Source organism: Xenopus tropicalis, chromosome 4 (assembly GCF_000004195.4).
Source record: "Xenopus tropicalis strain Nigerian chromosome 4, UCB_Xtro_10.0, whole genome shotgun sequence".
NCBI classification, from domain to species: domain Eukaryota; kingdom Metazoa; phylum Chordata; class Amphibia; order Anura; family Pipidae; genus Xenopus; species Xenopus tropicalis.
In genome coordinates, this window is record NC_030680.2 from 75,107,844 (window position 1) to 75,127,966 (window position 20,123).

The window sequence follows — 20,123 nt, forward strand, 5'->3', positions numbered from 1 at the left end:
GTAAATTGCAAACAGGCTCAGATTTATGGGAAGGCTACAAAGGTCCAGGCTTAGGGTGAAAAATATTAGGGGTGCCGTGCACTGTATTTGGGGTAGGGGTGGGAGGAAATTATTGTGAGTGAGGAAGCAGTGGATGGAGTGTGGATGCAACTACCAAAGAGGTGCTATTGGCACTCAATCCTACGGGCACATGTAGTATAAATTCGGCCCTGACTGCACAAAAACACCCCACTCATAACACAGTTAACTGTATGCTACCACAAACGAAACAAAAGAATGTGTAATATCCTGTCTATGGCTGTTTTCTGTGATTAATTATTTGGAATTTTGTCTCTGTGCTAAGCTATTAAATGAAACAGAAATTCCCTAGAATTCCTGGTGGAAATCATGTTTAATATGTCACTGTGGGCCACACACACAATGTTGCTCAGAACAAAATGTTTTTGTAGTTTAAATATATAGTTAGGATTTTTTTGGGGGGGAAATTTCATGGGCTCAACAAGCAGAAAAAAAAAAACATTTGAGGAGAATATTTATTGTAACAGTCTCCTCTGCCTTTAATTAGTCATGGACTGTTGGACTTGACAGATTTTTGCTACATGGTAATGGGTAAGTGCCAGACAGTACACCAAGCTGCACTAAAGTAGGTAGGCAAGGAAAGTTCAGCTCAGGAGTAAACAAGGTTCAACACTCAGTGTCCATGCAATAGTCCGTAATGAACTGGCAAAGGCTTCATCAGGTTTAACTGTCCGAAATATGCACCACATGGTATGCGCTTGTGTCATCATGCCGCCCAACATAACATTTTTCCAAATAAAAGTAATTTCATTCTGGGCAACTTTATTAAACTTTTATAAACTAAAATATACGGTACATAGGCAAGAGTTGCATTTCTGGTAAAAATGATGCTTGATGCCAATGTATTTTTATCCAGTAGAGGTGATAACCCTAATACTGACTCTTGACACAAATTGTTTTAAAAGGTTTAGGTTATGAGTTTAGAGGTCATTCTACACTGGCCAGTCATGTTGTGACGCTAGAGTCCCACCTTGCTTATTTATGCACACTCATGTGACGTCACATACATGTGCATAATAGGGATGTGTGGGCCGGCCAGACCTCTGGATTGGGCAAATTTGGACCGACACACACACAAGTTCCTTGGGTTGCAGACAGGTTCAAGCTGAGCTCTACCCGCCCTTCCCACCCGCGACCTAACTGCGCCCCACTGTCTACAGGTATACGTTTGCCTGCCTTGTCAGGTGTGGGTATATAAATAGCCACAGGCTGGGTTGGACGCTGGTTGAGAGAAGGCTGATTAGGGTTGAGTGCGGGTCGAATTTTTGTCAACCCAAACATCACTAGTGCATATTGTGTGAGCTGTGAGACTTGTTCATCATGTGCATGCATTTTACCAAACAACTTTAGGAAAATATGGCCACCCACACTGGGAATGCTAACTACGAGCATTTTTTGGGGGGAAAATGGTATTGTTTCCACCAGGGGCATTTCAGGTTCTACTGTAAATTTCCCCTGGCCAGCAATGCCATGTATTTGTGCACACCTTTTAGCATGCAAGACTCCTAAGGTTACATAGTTACATATTGTTGAAAAAAGACCAGAGTCCATCAAGTTCAACCCTTCCAAGTAAACCCAGCACACACAGACCTATACTTACACAACCTTACTTATACTTATTATCTATACACTCACATACATAAACCATATATACAACTACTAATACTAACTGTAGATATTAGTATCACAATAGCCTTGGATACTATGCTTGTTCAAGAACTCATCCAGGCTCCTCTTAAAGGCATTAACAGAATCTATTACCACATCTCTAGGAAGGGCATTCCCCAACCTCACTGCCCTCACCGTGAAAACCCACCTACGCTGCTTCAAATGGAAGCTCCGTTCCTCTAATCTAAAGGGGTTGCCTCTGGTGCGTTGATCGCTTTTATGGGAAAACACAACACTTGCACCTGTACTTGTACAGAGTAATCATGTCCCCTCGCAAGCGCCTCTTTTCCAGAGAAAACAACCCCAACCTCGACAGTCTAACCTCATAGCTTAAATCTTCCACTCTCCACTTGCACTCTCTCCAGCTCATTAATATCCTTCTTAAGGACTGGAGCCCAAAACTGCACTGCATACTCAAGGTGAGGCCTTACCATGGGCCTATAAAGAGGCAAAATTATGTTCTCATCCCTTGAGTCAATGCCCTTTTTTATACAAGACAGCACTTTATTTGTTTTAGTAGCCACAGAATGACACTGCCTGGAATTAGACAACTTGTTATCTACAAAAAACCCCAGAATCCTTCTCCATTAAGGATACCCCCAGCAAACTGCCATTCAGTAGATAGTTCGCATTTATATTATTTCTACCAAAGTGCCTAACTTTGCACTTGTCCAAATTGAACCTCATTTTCCAGTTTGCTGCCCAGTTTTCCACTTTTGTCAAATCGCTCTGCAAAGCAGCAGCATCCTGCATGGAACTTATAGTTTTGCACAATTTAGTGTCGTCAGCAAAAATAGAAACAGTACTGTCTATGCCCACCTCCAGGTCATTGATAAACAAGTTAAAAAGCAAAGGACCAAGGACTGACCCCTGCGGTACTCCACTAACCACACTGGTCCAATTAGAAAATGTTCCATTTACAACCACTCTTTGTACTCTATCCTTCAGCCAGTTTTCTATCCAATTACAAATATTATGTTCTAGGCCAATATTCCTCAATTTGATCATTAACCTTCTGTGAGGTACTGTATCAAACGCTTTAGCAAAGTCCAAGAAGATGACATCAACTGCCATTCCAGCAATGAGGTTCCTACTCACCTCCTCATAAAAGGCGACTAAATTAGTCTGGCAAGATCTGTTACGCATAAAACCATGCTGGCACAAACTAATAGTATTGTGAACTGCAGTGTATTTAAGTACCTTATTACCTCTTCCAAAAGCTTTCCAACAGGCTTATAGTTTTCAGGATGAGAACGGGATCCCTTTTTAATAACGGCACCACATTAGCAATTCGCCAGTCTCTTGGCACCATGCCAAACCTCAACGAATCCTGAAAAATTAAGTGAAAAGGCTTGGCAATCACAGCGCTCAGCTCATTTAATACCCTGGGATGAATCCCATCTGGCCCTGGACCTTTGTTTACCTTTACATGTTCAAGTCTCTTTTGAATTTCCTCCTGAGTGACCAACGCGTCAGCAGCTAAATTACTAGAACTGGGCATATTAAAAGGGAAGCCTTCATTATCTGGCTCCTCAGATTTATTGACAGATGAAAAATAAGAGTTCAAAATTTCTGCTTTTTCCCTGTTCTCATCAACCAACTTACCCCCCCCCCCCTGATAATAAGGTTCCTATTGCTTACAAGGGGAATGTACTGTTGTGTATACTTGCAAAGCAATGTTTTAAAGATGCCTTTGTGCAAGTCCAGTAACATGAACATGACTTTCCCTAAAACTGTGTTCCTATCTGAGCGTGGTATTTGTGCTTTAGCCTATAATACAATATAATGCAAAAGAGCCATGAATATCTTGTAAATGATATCCTTAGAAACAGTGCTTAGTGAGGTCATCAGTTATAGTCGGTACTCAGTGATTTCTGTCACATGACTCAATGAAACTTGTGTATTATAATTAATAATTTACCTCCCTGTTGTAAAATAAGATTATATCAGAAGTCACTTCCCTTGACCTGTATAAAAGCGCTCAGACTTCATATGGCCATGGAACTTCTTTGTAACTTGATGATATCCTTATATTTTACAGTAGGGGGTACATTATTCACTATATCATCCATCTTGCATAGTCCAAACACTTGATATTGTCTGTATATTTCTGTTGTGTATTTGACTGTAATAATATGGAGCATTATATAGTATCTAATTATATGACATTATGTTACATACATATTTCATATGTAATATATATATAACAGGTACTGTTACACACACACTTAAAACAGACTGTACAAACTGATGCAATGGTGGTTTGACCCAAAACATATTCATTTGGCTAGACTACAGTCAGATGAAAGTTCTTGCCATGCAATTTAATTGAATGATAACTTCTTACAGTTTGATCTGTGTCACAGCCCAGTCATAGTCATAACACACATACAATGCCTGTCTCAGGGCTGGACAGTTTTTTCTTTTTGTCTTTTTATTTTGATTACAGTTATTTCCAGAGAAAATGCAATCTATCAGACATAGCAGATGTGTATCTCATGATGGATAGATTATCAAAATATTTTTTTTTTACAATCACTTTATTTAATGTTTTCACATATTCCAAAATAAGGCACAAAACAATGAAAAACAAAAGAAAAATAAGAGACAGGTATTGTCTTGGAAACCTGTAAGGGGAATTTAGGGAACGCAGGTACCTGTTATCTTTACTTTGAAATAATAAAACAGTACAGCTTGTACTTGATCCCAGCTAAGCTGCATGAATCCATATTGGTGGCAAAACAATCCTAGTGGGTTTATTTAATGTTTAAATTATTTTTTAACAAACTTAACATATTATAATCCAAATTACAGAAAGATCCCTTATCTGCAAAACCCCAGGTCCCAAGCATTCTGGATAACAGGCCTCATACTTGTATATTTAGGAACAGCATTTCAGACTAGAATATTTTCCTTCCAATGATCCAGATGGATCATGTAGTTGCAGAATTTTGTAATCCTTGTGATCAGAAAAGCATCCAAGGCTAAGGCAGGTTGAACGTTTCTCATGTATAGAGGAGCATGGGGAGTTGCCGCCATCTTGAATCTTCGGTGCATCCTGTTGTTTGCTTGAGTGTTTCTGCACGCAGTTCTTAAATAACGCAAACACAGCAAGGTTACAACATGCAGTGGCTGTTCATGAAAGGCCTGTAAATGCTTATAATACGCCACTTTGGTTGTTGGGGTCCCACACAGAGCTGCATCCACTTTTCGCAGTGGCCAGCCAGGGCTGTATCTAGGGGTAGGCAGAAGAGGCAGCTGCCTAGGGCACAATGATTGGTGGCGCCAGGCTCCTAGGAGCCTCTTCTGCCTACCCCTAGCCTGCGCTCTCTTGTCATTGCCCCCGCCTCTTGTCATTATGCTGTGGGGGCAATGTACTATAGCATTGAACCCGCCCCCTCCCCCGCGGGAACTGTAGAACTGCGCATGCATGCCAAAACACACGTGAGGTGGGGGGGGGGGGTTTGCAGGGGCGAGGTGGCTGACCAGGTCAGCTTGGCCTGCCCCTACATCACCCCTCGAGAATATTTTTGAACATATGGATCAAACTCATGCTAATATGTGTTTTTATCTTTACATGATAAGAGAACATCAAGCAATGAGTACACTGGCTACTGTAGCAGAGAGAAGTGAAAGCCTTGCCCAAGTGTTTAGGAAAAGCAGACAAAAGTAAAGCAGGCCCTAGGGTAAAGCTTAGGTAAACCACAATTTCAGTGTTTCTATATGAGTGGCCAATTGGTCATCTGTCTATTAAACCAGCCTACGTGTAGCCAGCTAACAGCTGATAGACACCCAAACAAAACAAACTGTGCTGTCTGTAAGTGGAATCACGAAGGCAGAAATATGTGTTGTGTTACGCAGGCAGATTGGTTGTTAGAACATACAGCCTAGCAACTGATGGAACACAGCCATAAATAATCCTTTAAGTGACTGCCCTAAGCTGGTACTGAATGCGGTTTGCTTTATTGGTGTCTGCATATTCACCTTTTAGTCATTTACACACAAGGCATTCTGTGTAAGCCCAGTTTCCTCAGCCAGTCTAGGACTTGGCAGGCATGGGTAGCACACAATAAGGGGCAGCAGATGAAGTAGAAAATCCAAATATTCCATAGAAAAATCATTTTGTTTTGTGACAACAAACTTTGCAAAAAATAAATACAAACCTCGCTTTAAAGTGGTGGTTCACCTTTAAAGGACATATAAAGCCTACATTTGCCTACAATGTATATCAGTTGGGCACATCCCCCCACCCAAATGGCATCATTTGTACTGCATATGTCCCCTCCGCTTGCCAGCACCATCACATTTTCCTAAAGCAAATAGCAGCTTTCACCCGGTGGCCATTTTTCCTGATACACAATCAGTTACATTTAAATCTGCAAACAGCATACACACACAGACCCTTATTCAGCATACATTTAATCAAGTATACAGGCTCACACAGGCAGCACTGTCTCTGATAAAAGTTCTGCTTTGTTTGAGCACTGTAATGGTAAAGCTGAGCTCAGGAGAAAAAATTGAAGCAGACAGCTAGAGCTGAGTTTCTATGGGAACCAGCAATGCCATCTCTTTACTGGCTGCTAGACAGGGGTGCGTGTTTAGTAATCTGAGCTTAGAACAACTGAGCATGCCCACAAGCCAACAGCCAAAGCAAATTCCTGAGGGAGGGGGCCGAGTGGGTTACAGGAGGAGAAGGAAATCTAAGTGATTAAGTAGATGTTGCAGCCTTACTATTAACCTCTGGACAACCAGTGTGGCAGGTATTGAAAGATTTCAAAGAGGCTGTTCACTGATTACATTTTTGTGTGTGGGGTTTACATGTCCTTTAAATTAACTTTTATTATGTTATAGAATGGACAGATCCAACCAACTTTTCAGTTGGTCTTCAGTTTTTTTTTAAAATTTGTTTAAATTATTTGCAGTCTTCTTCTAACTCCTTGTAGCTCTCAAATGACCCCACTGACACCAGCAGCCAGAAAACTATTGCTATTGCTATTGAAGCTACAGTTTTGTTGTTATTTTTACTTTTTATAACTCAGTTTTCTATTTAGGCCTAATTTTCTAATTTGGACCCTAGCAACCATATAGCTGCTGAAACTCCAAACTGGAGAGCCGCAGAACAGAAACTGAAATAATTAAAAAGCTACAAATAATAAAAAGTGAAGACTTACTTACTTTCCACATCATACTAAAAGTTAACTCAAAGGTGAACAACCCCTTTAACACCTTCTTCCACTCCCCTAAAAAAAAAATCAGCTCAGCTTTCTGGTAAATACAGAGGGAAATAGAAAGAGACCTAGAACCTTATAAGTTGCTTATACACTCACCAAAAGGATTATTAGGAATACCATACTAATACGGTGTTTGACCCCCTTTCGCCCTCAGAACTGCCTTAATTCTACGTGGCATTGATTCAACAAGGTGCTGAAAGCTTTCTTTAGAAATGTTGGCCCATATTGATAGGATAGCATCTTGCAGTTGATGGAGATTTGAGGGATGCACATCCAGGGCATGAAGCTCCCGTTCCACCACATCCGAAAGATGCTCTATTGGGTTGAGATCTGGTGACTGTGGGGGCCATTTTAGTACAATGAACTCATTGTCATGTTCAAGAAACCAATTTGAAATGATTCGAGCTTTGTGACATGGTGCATTATCCTGCTGGAAGTTGCCATCAGAGGATGGGTACATGGTTGTCATAAAGGGATGGACATGGTCAGAAACAATGCTCAGGTAGGCCGTGGCATTTAAAGGATGCCCAATTGGCACTAAGGGGCCTAAATTGTGCCAAGAAAACATCCCCCACACCATTACACCACCAGCCTGCACAGTGGTAACAAGGCATGATGGATCCATGTTCTCATTCTGTTTACGCCAAATTCTGACTCTACCATTTGAATGTCTTAACAGAAATCGAGACTCATCAGACCAGGCAACATTTTTCCAGTCTTTAACTGTCCAATTTTCACACCATTCTTTGTAAACCCTAGAAATGGTTGTGCGTGTAAATCCCAGTAACTGAGCAGATTGTGAAATACTCAGACCGGCCCGTCTGGCACCAACAACCATGCCATGCTCAAAATTGCTTAAAGGAGAATGCAAGTCAAAATTTAAAAAGCATACTGCCCAATAGTCCTCCTATTGTTTAGTAAAAACGCCACACTTTTGGCTCACCTAATCAAATATTTACTCAGTCACACTTACTTCACATTTTCTAGAACAGGCAGCCATCTCTAAAAATGTATTCTCCCTTCCTTTCCCTCCTTGCTTCATACTGCACATGTGTTTCATTCCCTCCCCCCTCCCCTCTGGCAGATCCGCTTCTGATTGGCTGGTGGGCATGTGTAGCTCAGAACAGGAGACAGGATCAAGTTACACACATGCTCAGAGAATAGGAAAGCTGCCGCTGGCAGCCTACAGGAAGGGGAGAGAGATTTCAGTGATGTCACTGTAGTCTTCACACTGCTGTAGGCTGCCAGCACCATATCTCAGAGAAGCAAGCAGGGATCTGGGAATTTAGATATGCAGTAAGTACTTAAAAAGAATGCCTTTAGACTTACTTTTAATTTATATTAACCTTTCGTTGTCCTTTAAATAGCAATTCTAATTTGTAGCACTGGCTCCTTCTGAATAGTGATGAGCGAATCTGTCCCGTTTTGGTTCGCCGAAAAATTTGTGAATCTTTCAAAAGATTTGCAAAACGGCGAAAATGTTGCGCGTCAAAAAAAATTGTCGCCCGCGGCTATTCTTTTGTCGCGCCGCTATTCTTTTGTTGCGATGCTATTCTTTTGATGCCCGCGACTATTCTTTTTTGACGCACGACAAATTTTTTCATCCGTTTCGCAAAACAATCCGCCAATGGCGAAACGCGGAGATTTGCCGCGAATCCATGCCTGCCAAAACATTTTGCCCATCACTACTTCTGAAAGCTCAGACTCGGGCACAATGCACTGAGATGGCTGCTTACTCACCAATATTACAGCTAAAAAATACATTTGTCTGTTCAAGAATAAAATTTGAAATGGTAAAGTGAATAATTTGTTATGTAATTTGCAGTGTAATTAAGAAATAAAAATACACGATAAAATTAAGAGAGAATCCCTTTAACCCTTTAAGTGCCAAGGGACGTAGATTCTACGTCCCAGGTACCAAGGGACCAAAGTGCCATGGGACGTAGAATCTACGTCCAATGGCACTGTCGGGTTTACAAGCGCTGCGCTCGCTTTTAAAGCAGCGCAGCGCTTGTAAACCCCTCAGATCCCCCTAGGCAACGAGCAAACATAGACATACTCACCGATCCGGGTCCCCGAGCCGCACCGATCGCGTCGCCAGCCAATGACAGCAGTGGACACGCGTTGATGACGTGTCCACTGCTGTCCCTTTAAATAGCGCCGCCTACTGTCGGCTCCCTCACTCCTGCTGCGCACTTCGGACGAGATGGAGCTCCCCTGCTGCCTTCCTGCTGGATTGATCGCCCCTGATCGCCCCTGATCGTCTGCCTGCCTTGGGTAAGCTGAACTACAACTCTCTACCACTGTTTATTTTGCTTATTTCTATCTCAACTGTCTAAAAAATTTTTTTTTTTTTTTTTTGCATTTTTTCTTCTATCTTTGTCATTATTACACTTTTGTACACATACACACTGATTTACAACTTTCCCAAGCACACACAGACACTTACACACACACTTACACTTACACTTTTTTTTTTTTTTTTTCTTTCTTTCTTTTCTTTTCTTTCTGTCTTTGCTTTCTTTGGCAGTCTTTTTTTTACTAAAACTTTATTTCTGATCTTGCTCTATAATTATCTGATTTATTTGGTTGCATTTTAGTGTTTTTTTGGCATTTTCATAATTGATTTCTGTTTTTGAATTATTCTATTGCACTGTAACTTTTTGTATTGCTATTGGGTGCTGAATTTGCAGTGACGTTGGTGGATCCAGGGCTCTGACCACCGATTTCATTGCAATTATTGTTCTTCTGTTGGTTTAGGTGGTTTTATTGGATTTTACGGTGTTTTATCTTTGCATTGTTCTTTATTGTGTGTTTAGTGCCCCCAAAAAGGTTGCTTTTGCAGTGACATTGGTGGATCCAGGGCTCTTACCGATTTCATTGCAACTATTGTTCTTTGATTGCTTTTAGTGGTTTTATTCCATTTGATTTCAGTTGTTCTAGAAAGGTCCAGAGGTGCTAAGATTGTTCTGGTAGTTTCTATTGCCAAGGGTTAGGCTGATGCCACACGAGGCGTAGGGCTGATTTTTTCAGCAAGTGGAAAAACGCTTGCCGAAAATTCAGCCCTACGCCTGCTACTTGTTCCTGCACCCGAATGAATGGGATACGCTCGGGTGCAGGCACGTGTAGCCGATATACGCATGAAAACGCGAGACTTTGCATTCTCACGCGTTTTCATGCGTATATCGGCTACATGTGCCTGCACCCGAGCGTATCCCATTCATTCGGGTGCAGGCAAAAAAAAAGGGGTGCATAGAGTGCAGCCCCAATATTATGCATTTTCAGGTTTGGCGGCCATGTACTTATGTGCAACCAGACATAGGTATCGTTTTATTCAGGGGAACTTGCAGATTGATGGTTAGTAAGTTTTTGGTAGTTGCCATGGAGATTTTGGGGAGAAATCTAGGTTTTTTATCTGGTTTTTCCTTGATTTCTGACCAAAATCTAGGTTTGTATCTGGTTTTTTCCTTGATTTCTGACCAAAGCGCTGACTTCTGCAAGGGACTGCGGCCACAATTTTCCATGTAGAAAGAGAAGAGTGGCGTCTCTGAATAGCTGAAGGTGTGCACTTTTCGTAAATATATAGATTGTGGGGGTTATCTCACAGGTAGGGGGGGTTAACAGTGAAAAACTGCAGGTAGTGCACATAGAGCGCAGCCCCCAAAATTTCAACTGAAATTGCCCTTATGCATTGCCCCTGTTTGGGGGCATTTGGTGGCCACGTCTTTATGTGCACCCATACATATGGGGTATCGTTTTATTCAGGGGAACTTGCAAATTGAGGTTTAGTAAGTTTTTGGTAGTTGCCATGGAGATTTTGGGGAGAAATCTAGGTTTTTTATCTGGTTTTTCCTTGATTTCTGACCAAAATCTAGGTTTGTATCTGGTTTTTCCTTGATTTCTGACCAAAGCACTGACTTCTGCAAGGGACTACGGCCACAATTTTCCATGTAGAAAGAGAAGAGTGGCGTCTCTGAATAGCTGAAGGTGTGCACTTTTCGTAAATATATAGATTGTGGGGGTTATCTCACAGGTAGGGGGGGTTAACACTGAAAAACTGCAGGTAGTGCACATAGAGCGCAGCCCCCAAAATTTCAACTGAAATTGCCCTTATGCATTGCCCCTGTTTGGGGGCATTTGGTGGCCACGTCTTTATGTGCACCCATACATATGGGGTATCGTTTTATTCAGGGGAACTTGCAGATTGATGGTTAGTAAGTTTTTGGTAGTTGCCATGGAGATTTTGGGGAGAAATCTAGGTTTGTATCTGGTTTTTCCTTGATTTCTGACCAAAGCGCTAACTTCTGCAAGGGACTGCGGCCACAATTTTCCATGTAGAAAGAGGAGAGTGGCGTCTCTGAATAGCTGAAGGTGTGCACTTTTCAGAAATATATAGTTTGCGGGGGTTATTTCACAGGTAGGGGGGGTTAACACTGAAAAACTGCAGGTAGTGCACATAGAGCGCAGCCCCCAAAATTTCAACTGAAATTGCCCTTATGCATTGCCCCTGTTTTGGGGCATTTGGTGGCCACGTCTTTATGTGCACCCATACATATGGGGTATCGTTTTATTCAGGGGAACTTGCAGATTGATGGTTAGTAAGTTTTTGGTAGTTGCCATGGAGATTTTGGGGAGAAATCTAGGTTTGTATCTAGTTTTTCCTTGATTTCTGACCAAAGCGCTGACTTCTGCAAGGGACTGCGGCCACAATTTTCCATGTAGAAAGAGAAGAGTGGTGTCTCTGAATAGCTGAAGGTTTGCACTTTTCGTAAATATATAGATTGTGGGGGTTATCTCACAGGTAGGGGGGGTTAACACTGAAAAACTGCAGGTAGTGCACATAGAGCGCAGCCCCCAAAATTTCAACTGAAATTGCCCTTATGCATTGCCCCTGTTTTGGGGCATTTGGTGGCCACGTCTTTATGTGCACCCATACATATGGGGTATCGTTTTATTCAGGGGAACTTGCAGATTGATGGTTAGTAAGTTTTTGGTAGTTGCCATGGAGATTTTGGGGAGAAATCTAGGTTTTTTATCTGGTTTTTCCTTGATTTCTGACCAAAGCGCTGACTTCTGCAAGGGACTGCGGCCACAATTTTCCATGTAGAAAGAGAAGAGTGGCGTCTCTGAATAGCTGAAGGTGTGCACTTTTCGTAAATATATAGATTGTGGGGGTTATCTCACAGGTAGGGGGGGTTAACACTGAAAAACTGCAGGTAGTGCACATAGAGCGCAGCCCCCAAAATTTCAACTGAAATTGCCCTTATGCATTGCCCCTGTTTGGGGGCATTTGGTGGCCACGTCTTTATGTGCACCCATACATATGGGGTATCGTTTTATTCAGGGGAACTTGCAGATTGATGGTTAGTAAGTTTTTGGTAGTTGCCATGGAGATTTTGGGGAGAAATCTAGGTTTGTATCTGGTTTTTCCTTGATTTCTGACCAAAGCGCTAACTTCTGCAAGGGACTGCGGCCACAATTTTCCATGTAGAAAGAGGAGAGTGGCGTCTCTGAATAGCTGAAGGTGTGCACTTTTCAGAAATATATAGTTTGCGGGGGTTATTTCACAGGTAGGGGGGGTTAACACTGAAAAACTGCAGGTAGTGCACATAGAGCGCAGCCCCCAAAATTTCAACTGAAATTGCCCTTATGCATTGCCCCTGTTTTGGGGCATTTGGTGGCCACGTCTTTATGTGCACCCATACATATGGGGTATCGTTTTATTCAGGGGAACTTGCAGATTGATGGTTAGTAAGTTTTTGGTAGTTGCCATGGAGATTTTGGGGAGAAATCTAGGTTTGTATCTAGTTTTTCCTTGATTTCTGACCAAAGCGCTGACTTCTGCAAGGGACTGCGGCCACAATTTTCCATGTAGAAAGAGAAGAGTGGTGTCTCTGAATAGCTGAAGGTTTGCACTTTTCGTAAATATATAGATTGTGGGGGTTATCTCACAGGTAGGGGGGGTTAACACTGAAAAACTGCAGGTAGTGCACATAGAGCGCAGCCCCCAAAATTTCAACTGAAATTGCCCTTATGCATTGCCCCTGTTTTGGGGCATTTGGTGGCCACGTCTTTATGTGCACCCATACATATGGGGTATCGTTTTATTCAGGGGAACTTGCAGATTGATGGTTAGTAAGTTTTTGGTAGTTGCCATGGAGATTTTGGGGAGAAATCTAGGTTTTTTATCTGGTTTTTCCTTGATTTCTGACCAAAGCGCTGACTTCTGCAAGGGACTGCGGCCACAATTTTCCATGTAGAAAGAGAAGAGTGGTGTCTCTGAATAGCTGAAGGTGTGCACTTTTCAGAAATATATAGTTTGTGGGGGTTATTTCACAGGTAGGGGGGGTTAACACTGAAAAACTGCAGGAAGTGCACATAGAGCGCAGCCCCCACATTTTTAGCTGTAATTGCCCTTGTGCATTGCCCCTGCTTTGGAGTGTTTGGTGCCCATGTCTTTATGTGCACCCATACATATGGGGCATCATTTTATTCAGGAGAAGTTTGTCTTTCAAATATGCCTTTGTTAGAAAATTTTTATGAGATTTTTTTTTGTCAAATCCACATTTGATCATGCGTCCAAGTTTACGTTTTAGAAAAAAAAAAAAATGTCATAAAAAGTTCCAAATTTCACAATGCACTGACAAAAGGTATTTGGCTTTTGAGTGAAAACTACATTGCACCTAGAAACCTGAAGGTCTGTAGTTTCTAAAGATACCAAACATGAGGGGATATTTTAGATTTACATATAAGTTATGCTGCATTAACTGTTACAAGCGCTTTTCTGCTTTGTTCTGGTGTGATATTGTACTAAGTATTGCCTTAGTTTGGGGGTTACTTCTGGACAGGAACTGTGGGGTACCACCACATATTTGGTATCGTTGGAATTGGGAGTATCAGGGCTTTTACAAACAATAAAAAAAAGTGAGTAAAATTAACTTTTCTATGGAAAAAAACCTCAAAATATACAGAAATTTTTCATAATTTTATTTTTTTTTTACATATTTCACCCAAAATACACATCATATCTCCAGAAAAGTTATAAAATTTGGTATGTATGTCGAAGCCCAATTAGTGACGAAAAAAACGATATATAATTTCCCTAGTTTCGTGGAGGTTTTCCTACCAAAAAACATTGTTAAAGTGAATGAGTACAAAATGCTTAAAAAACGTCTGGCACTGGGGGGAACCGAAATGACGAATTCGGCTGGCACTTAAAGGGTTAAATGCCTCTGCCCATAATTCTTTAAGCAAGGATGGGAACCTTATCAGTGCTATGTGTGTAGTATGTATGTATGTATATCTTTATTTATAAAGCGCTACTTATGTACGCAGCACTGTACAGTAGAATACATTAAACCAAACAGGGGGTTAATAAGATAATAGATAAATACAAAGTATAATAATAAATACAGATAAATACAGCTGCAATAAGTTAAGAGTCGAGGACACAAGTGGAAGGAGGTTCCTGCCCCGTAGAGCTTACAATCTATATAGTGTAGTATGAAGCACTATTTCACAGTGTTTCACTGCTGCACATAACATTTTGTTTATATGATATATATAGTGCATGGTCAAGAATGTATCTAGCCATTACATGCTGTATTTCCAAGGATTCAATTTTCAATTGCACTTTATTTTTTATTAAAAAGAAAAACCTGTATTAAAACATCATTCAGAATTTAATCTTTGTGTGTACCATGCTATGTTGTTACTCTGTACCATGCTTATCCGTGAAGTTATTCGGATGGCAAATGCTCATGGTTATTTTGTTTATTGTGGCAGTTTGAGCCAGTTGGCAGTTTACAGGAAATGGAGAGGGATTATCAAATGCTTTCAATTTAAAACAGATACAGTTTGATGAATATTGACAGCTGCCTAACAGTGATTTCTGTAAATGTTAAAAAAAATTATTGTGTTTGTCAAGCAAAATAAACTTTAATTACATTATATAAATTAATTACATTTTGTGTCCTTCAGTCATGAAAATCACAAATACAGCAAGCAGACAGGCGCCATTTTATGGACACTGTTATTAAGGCAAGTTTTGCCTAAGGCATAGAGGCAGGGCAGGCAATATATGATTGACAGCTTTTTAAAATTGCTTTTAGAATTGCTATGAATGTGTAAATAAAAACTGGGGTTTCATGTTTAATTTGAAAAGGACTTTTATTATACAGCTTTTCCTGTCTGGGTGACAGGTCCACTTTAATAGCGAGAGAACTTTATGAATACGACTTTTTCATAGCCATTATGACTTTCGTGAATTGTCGCGACTTTTGCATAGCCATTATGACTTTCGTGAATTGTCGCGACTTTTGCATAGCCATTACGACTTTCGTGAATTGTCGCGACTTTTGCATAGCCATTATGACTTTCGTGAATTGTCGCGACTTTTGCATAGCCATTACGCATTTTTTTCGTATTGAGCGCTCGAAAAATTTGCGACAATTCGCGAAAAAGTCGCAAAATACCGATCATTACGAAAAAAACGCATTTGGACGCTTTTCGGACGTTCGTGGATTAGTAAATGTGCCCCTAAGTTTATAAAACCTTGATAGAGTTGTAAAACATGCTTAGTGCTTTATTAACGAGGCTGAGATTTTAAAGGGCTAGTAACAGATTTCATATAAATGTAACCCCATCCTCTGCCAAGCACTTTAATGCCGATGTGCCACATATTGACAGACAAAACACATTGTTACAGAGTTACGAGTTGAACAAAGACCACCAAGTTTAACTCCTCCAAATGAACCCCACTGCACATATAAACACAAACTTATACAGATCTATGTATACACTCACACATACTAATAAACATGGCTCTTCCAATAATTTAATAAGCAAAGTCAGGGAAATCAATTAATTCACTCCAAAAACTGTAAAATTTACAAAACAGAAAAATCCTTGACCAAATACTCAGAGCATCCTGACAGCTACAAAATGGCCGATGAGGAGACTCAGTTTTAACGCACGTGACAAAGCAAACGGCTATAATGGTTAACATATCAACCACACAGTTCCTGGCTAACCTATGCAGTCACACCCAAAACAGCCCCAACACACCAAAACGTAAAAAAAGATGCCACCACCACATTTAAGGGCCACAAGCCCCTGACTCTTGGCTCTCTGTTGCACACCGAGGCCAATCTATGATCTCTAGATAAGCAGTCAGGGCAAGTCAATCAACACATAATACAAGATTTCCAAAATCTGGGAAAATCTGCCCTGAGACAGACCACTCCACTGTAGCCCAGGTATAATAATGTAGTTAGCTTGTTGATTCATTTGGCCCTGTCTGGCTCTTCGCACCTCATAGTCCCTAGCCAGATAAAGTGTCCTCACAGTCTTTTAGGGGGTATTTGTGAATTACTCCCAACTGTGAAGGTTTTCCTTGGAATGTGGATTCTAAAATGCTTACTAACCCTTTCTATGTTGGACAATACAAATTTTTAAGCCCTGCTCTCTCATCTGCCTAATAAAACAGCAGCTGAGTTTAGGCGCTGTCACAAATCATCAAGCAGAAAATGAGATTCGCCTGTTATGGAGGCTGATGGGCCAAAAGGGGTGATTAATTCTTGGCGACCTCGACAAACAAACAGATTTTAATGAATTTCTGGGGCAACTGACTGATTTAAACCAAGTCACTTGTGTCAGGGAGAGAGGCCTGAGATAATACTAATAAGCTTATCAGTATTCTCTGTTATACTATAGTCACACAAACTCCACTAATGCAACTGTCTACAATCTGGACAAGGCCTTTGACAGGAGTAACTGGCCGTATATATTTGCCTTGGTAGAAAGATTTGGATTTGGAGCTTGTTTATGTCAGCGGAAAAAAACTTTATATAATGAGTTGGTAGCTAGAGTTGGAGTAAATGTTGTACTTTTGTTCACTAAATAAGTAATAAACTTTGTTTATCTTTTCACCTCAAGTGATCTCGGGTTCCTGAATTTCAGCAGTATTACCATGGCTGGTTTATTGCCACCCCTGGTTACCTGTAGGGTGCTGCCACCTAGGGCAAGATTCTTAACTCAGAATCAGCACCCCTTGGCATAAAGAAAATCTCATACCTTTCTCCTGATGGATAAAAAAGCTTGGCTGTAGCAGTGAAGGCAGTAGTTCATGAACCTGTACTGCTTTAGGTTTCAATTTGCACATCACATAACAGATAAACAATTTAGAATACAATGGATGGATTGGCATTTAACTGGTAACAAATAGAAAATGTGTGAATTTTTTTCTGATATGCCTACCTTGAGGTGGGCGATATGGGCCTTGGGCCTTTGTCAAATGACATTGACAGGATACAGGCCGTCGGGAGAGGGGCAGATATCAGGTGGGTAGACCCATCTGAGGGCCGCCTTAGACCGCCAGCTTTTATTAGCCTGTGTTTGGCCACCTTTATTGGACAATGGCACATGGAATGATCTGAAGAGTTTTTGTTTTGCATTTTCTTCACAAAAAAATAAATATGGGAAGAGTCCCCTTTTAATTTGCAAGTGCTGAGATGTAAAATTACACAAATCCACTGAGAAAATGTGTTCTCTCCGGGTCATTGATATTTGAATTTGCAGACAGAAAAAAGTTTAAATGTAAAATAAGACTTTGTGACTTGCCCTACTGTGATGGATTGGACTGACAATCAGTCATATAAAAGGCTTTATGTATTGTTCAACTTTTTAATTTTATTTAGGTTGTTATTAGGGTTGCCAGTGCCACATTTCCAAGACAAAAATATTGGCTTTCCTATTGATAACATTGCCAGCCAAATGATTATTTTGAAGTGTTTGGGACAGTTATATACCTCCCTACATTTATTCTGACAAACAGAGCATATTACTTATTATAATATAACAGCAGAGTGTTGTGAATATCATGCTGTGCTCATCATATGGAAATGGAGTGAAACCATGACAATAACTGTTTTGTTTCTGCTTTAGCTTTAGGCAAAGGATTGAAACAATAAGATATCTATCGCTGGAGGCACACAAAAAGGGCTGTTCTAGGTGATTCATAAGCAGCCTTGTGGCTCTCTCCATTTAATATGCAGGACTAACATAAGCAAAATTGCTGTTGCCAAAGTGACCATGCGGAGAGGAATTTTACTCTTTCTGTGTAAGTATAGCCACATTAAAAATTCTATGTTTTGGGCAAGAAAATTCTCAATTTCTTTCAGTTTGCTATTAAATTGTAATTAACACTTCAACTGCTTCTTTTTAAAAAGTAAAAATTTGAACACACACTACAAGTATGGGCAGAAAGGCCATCTCCAATAGAATCCATTTTAAGGAAAATTATTTCCTTTTTCTCTGTAATAGTAAAATAGTACCTTGCATTTGGCCCTAAATAAGCTGCATCCATAATTATGGCAAAACCATCTTATTGTTTAATGTCTAAATGGTTTTTAGCAGATTTAAGGTATCACAGAAAGATCTCTTATCTGGAAAACCCCTGGTCCCAAGAATTATGGATAATAGAGCTATCTATAATAGTATCATGGTAGAGCAGAGGTTCCCTGAGTGTAAGATGCAGAACTAGGGCATCTAATGTGAAGGGGGAGTGCTTACATTTCTGTACACATTGATAAGATCAAAACAGGGAAAACCTTATAGCCTTAAAACTACTTTTACTTTGCGACCTCTGTGATTTGTATGGGTTCTTTTTGCAATTTGCACCTTGACTACAGTTTGAACTCTGGCAACTAATTTAGTAGACCCTAACATACCAAGCTGAACAACATTATCATATAAGGTAATTAAAAATAATCATAGAAATATGTGCAATACCAAAAATGTTTACTTTGTATGAAGCCTTTATTTATATAGGGTTTGTGGGTCAATAAACACTGTGCATTCTATAGTGCAGTATATGTAATATGTCTAAGTCATTTTGTGACAAAAACTCAAGCAGGACTTTAAAAAGCGCTATCCACACTCAAAAGTGCAGTGCAATGACTGGCAAAAATGTTCCTCTCTGAAATCTGAATATACTGTATATTCTTAATTTTGTCTTTTTCTATTGGCGAATTTAATTCTATTCACCAAATCTCTCTTGCTGCTCATTTGTAACTTACCTCAGTATGTAACACAAGTCATCTTTTTTTTTTTTTACAGGTATGTTAGTTCTGGGGAGAACATCGGTTATACACTATAAGTGCGAATTCACACACGCTTTAAATGAAAAACTGCTATATGATAACAGATTGACCTACATGGTAATTATAATGGTAACCATTACAGATTACTCGGTAAAACACATTTGTAATGGCAGCTTTATTATATACTATAAGGGCTCCAGTCCTTAAGAAGGATATTAATGAGCTGGAGAAAGTGCAGAGACGTGCAACTAAACTGGTAAAGGGGATGGAAGATTTAAACTATGAGGTGAGACTGTCGAGGTTGAGGTTGTTTTCTCTGGAAAAGAGGCGCTTGCGAGGGGACATGATTACTCTGTACAAGTACATTAGAGGGGATTATAGGCAGTTGGGGGATGTTCTTTTTTCCCATAAAAACAATCAACGCACCAGAGGTCACCCCTTTAGATTAGAGGAAAGGAGCTTCCATTTGAAGCAGCGTAGGTGGTTTTTCACGGTGAGGGCAGTGAGGTTGGGGAATGCCCTTCCTAGTGATGTGGTAATGGCAGATTCTGTTAATGCCTTTAAGAGGGGCCTGGATGAGTTCTTGATCAATCAGAATATCCAAGGCTATTGTGATACTAATATCTACAGTTAGTACTAGTGGTTGTATTTATAGTTTATGTATGTGAGTGTATAGATTGGTAGGTGTGGGTTAGGTGTGCTGGGTTTACTTGGATGGGTTGAACTTGATGGACACTGGTCTTTTTTCAACCCTATGTAACTATGTAACTATGTAACTATATAGATATGACAGTACAGTAATGCAAAGTTTGGGATTTACAGTACAATAATACACATATTTATGGATATATACAGTACAGCAAAGCACATATTGTTTGGTATATACAGTGCTGTAATGCACAAATTCCAGTAAAGAAATTGCCATATTGCTTAGTACTCAAAGCTCAGTAACTCACAGTAATGCAAATACTGGTAGATATTACTGGGCAGGGCCAGCACCAATATAATAAAAACAGATGTGTAACTACAGGAAGCGTGGGTTACA

General features: G+C 40.3%; 1 protein-coding gene across 2 annotated transcripts in view; it reads left to right on the plus strand.

Moving 5' to 3' along the window:
* The window catches only part of il34 (interleukin 34), a 42,793-nt gene that overhangs the window by 12,710 nt on the left and 9,960 nt on the right, over positions 1-20,123 (plus strand). For both annotated transcript variants that reach the window (XM_012961644.3, XM_031900832.1), the window contains exons 2-3: positions 17,922-18,096; positions 19,095-19,195. In XM_012961644.3, the coding sequence (XP_012817098.1) occupies positions 18,069-18,096; positions 19,095-19,195 (129 nt within the window). In that variant the 5' untranslated portion in view covers positions 17,922-18,068. The remainder of the gene's footprint in view (positions 1-17,921; positions 18,097-19,094; positions 19,196-20,123) is intronic.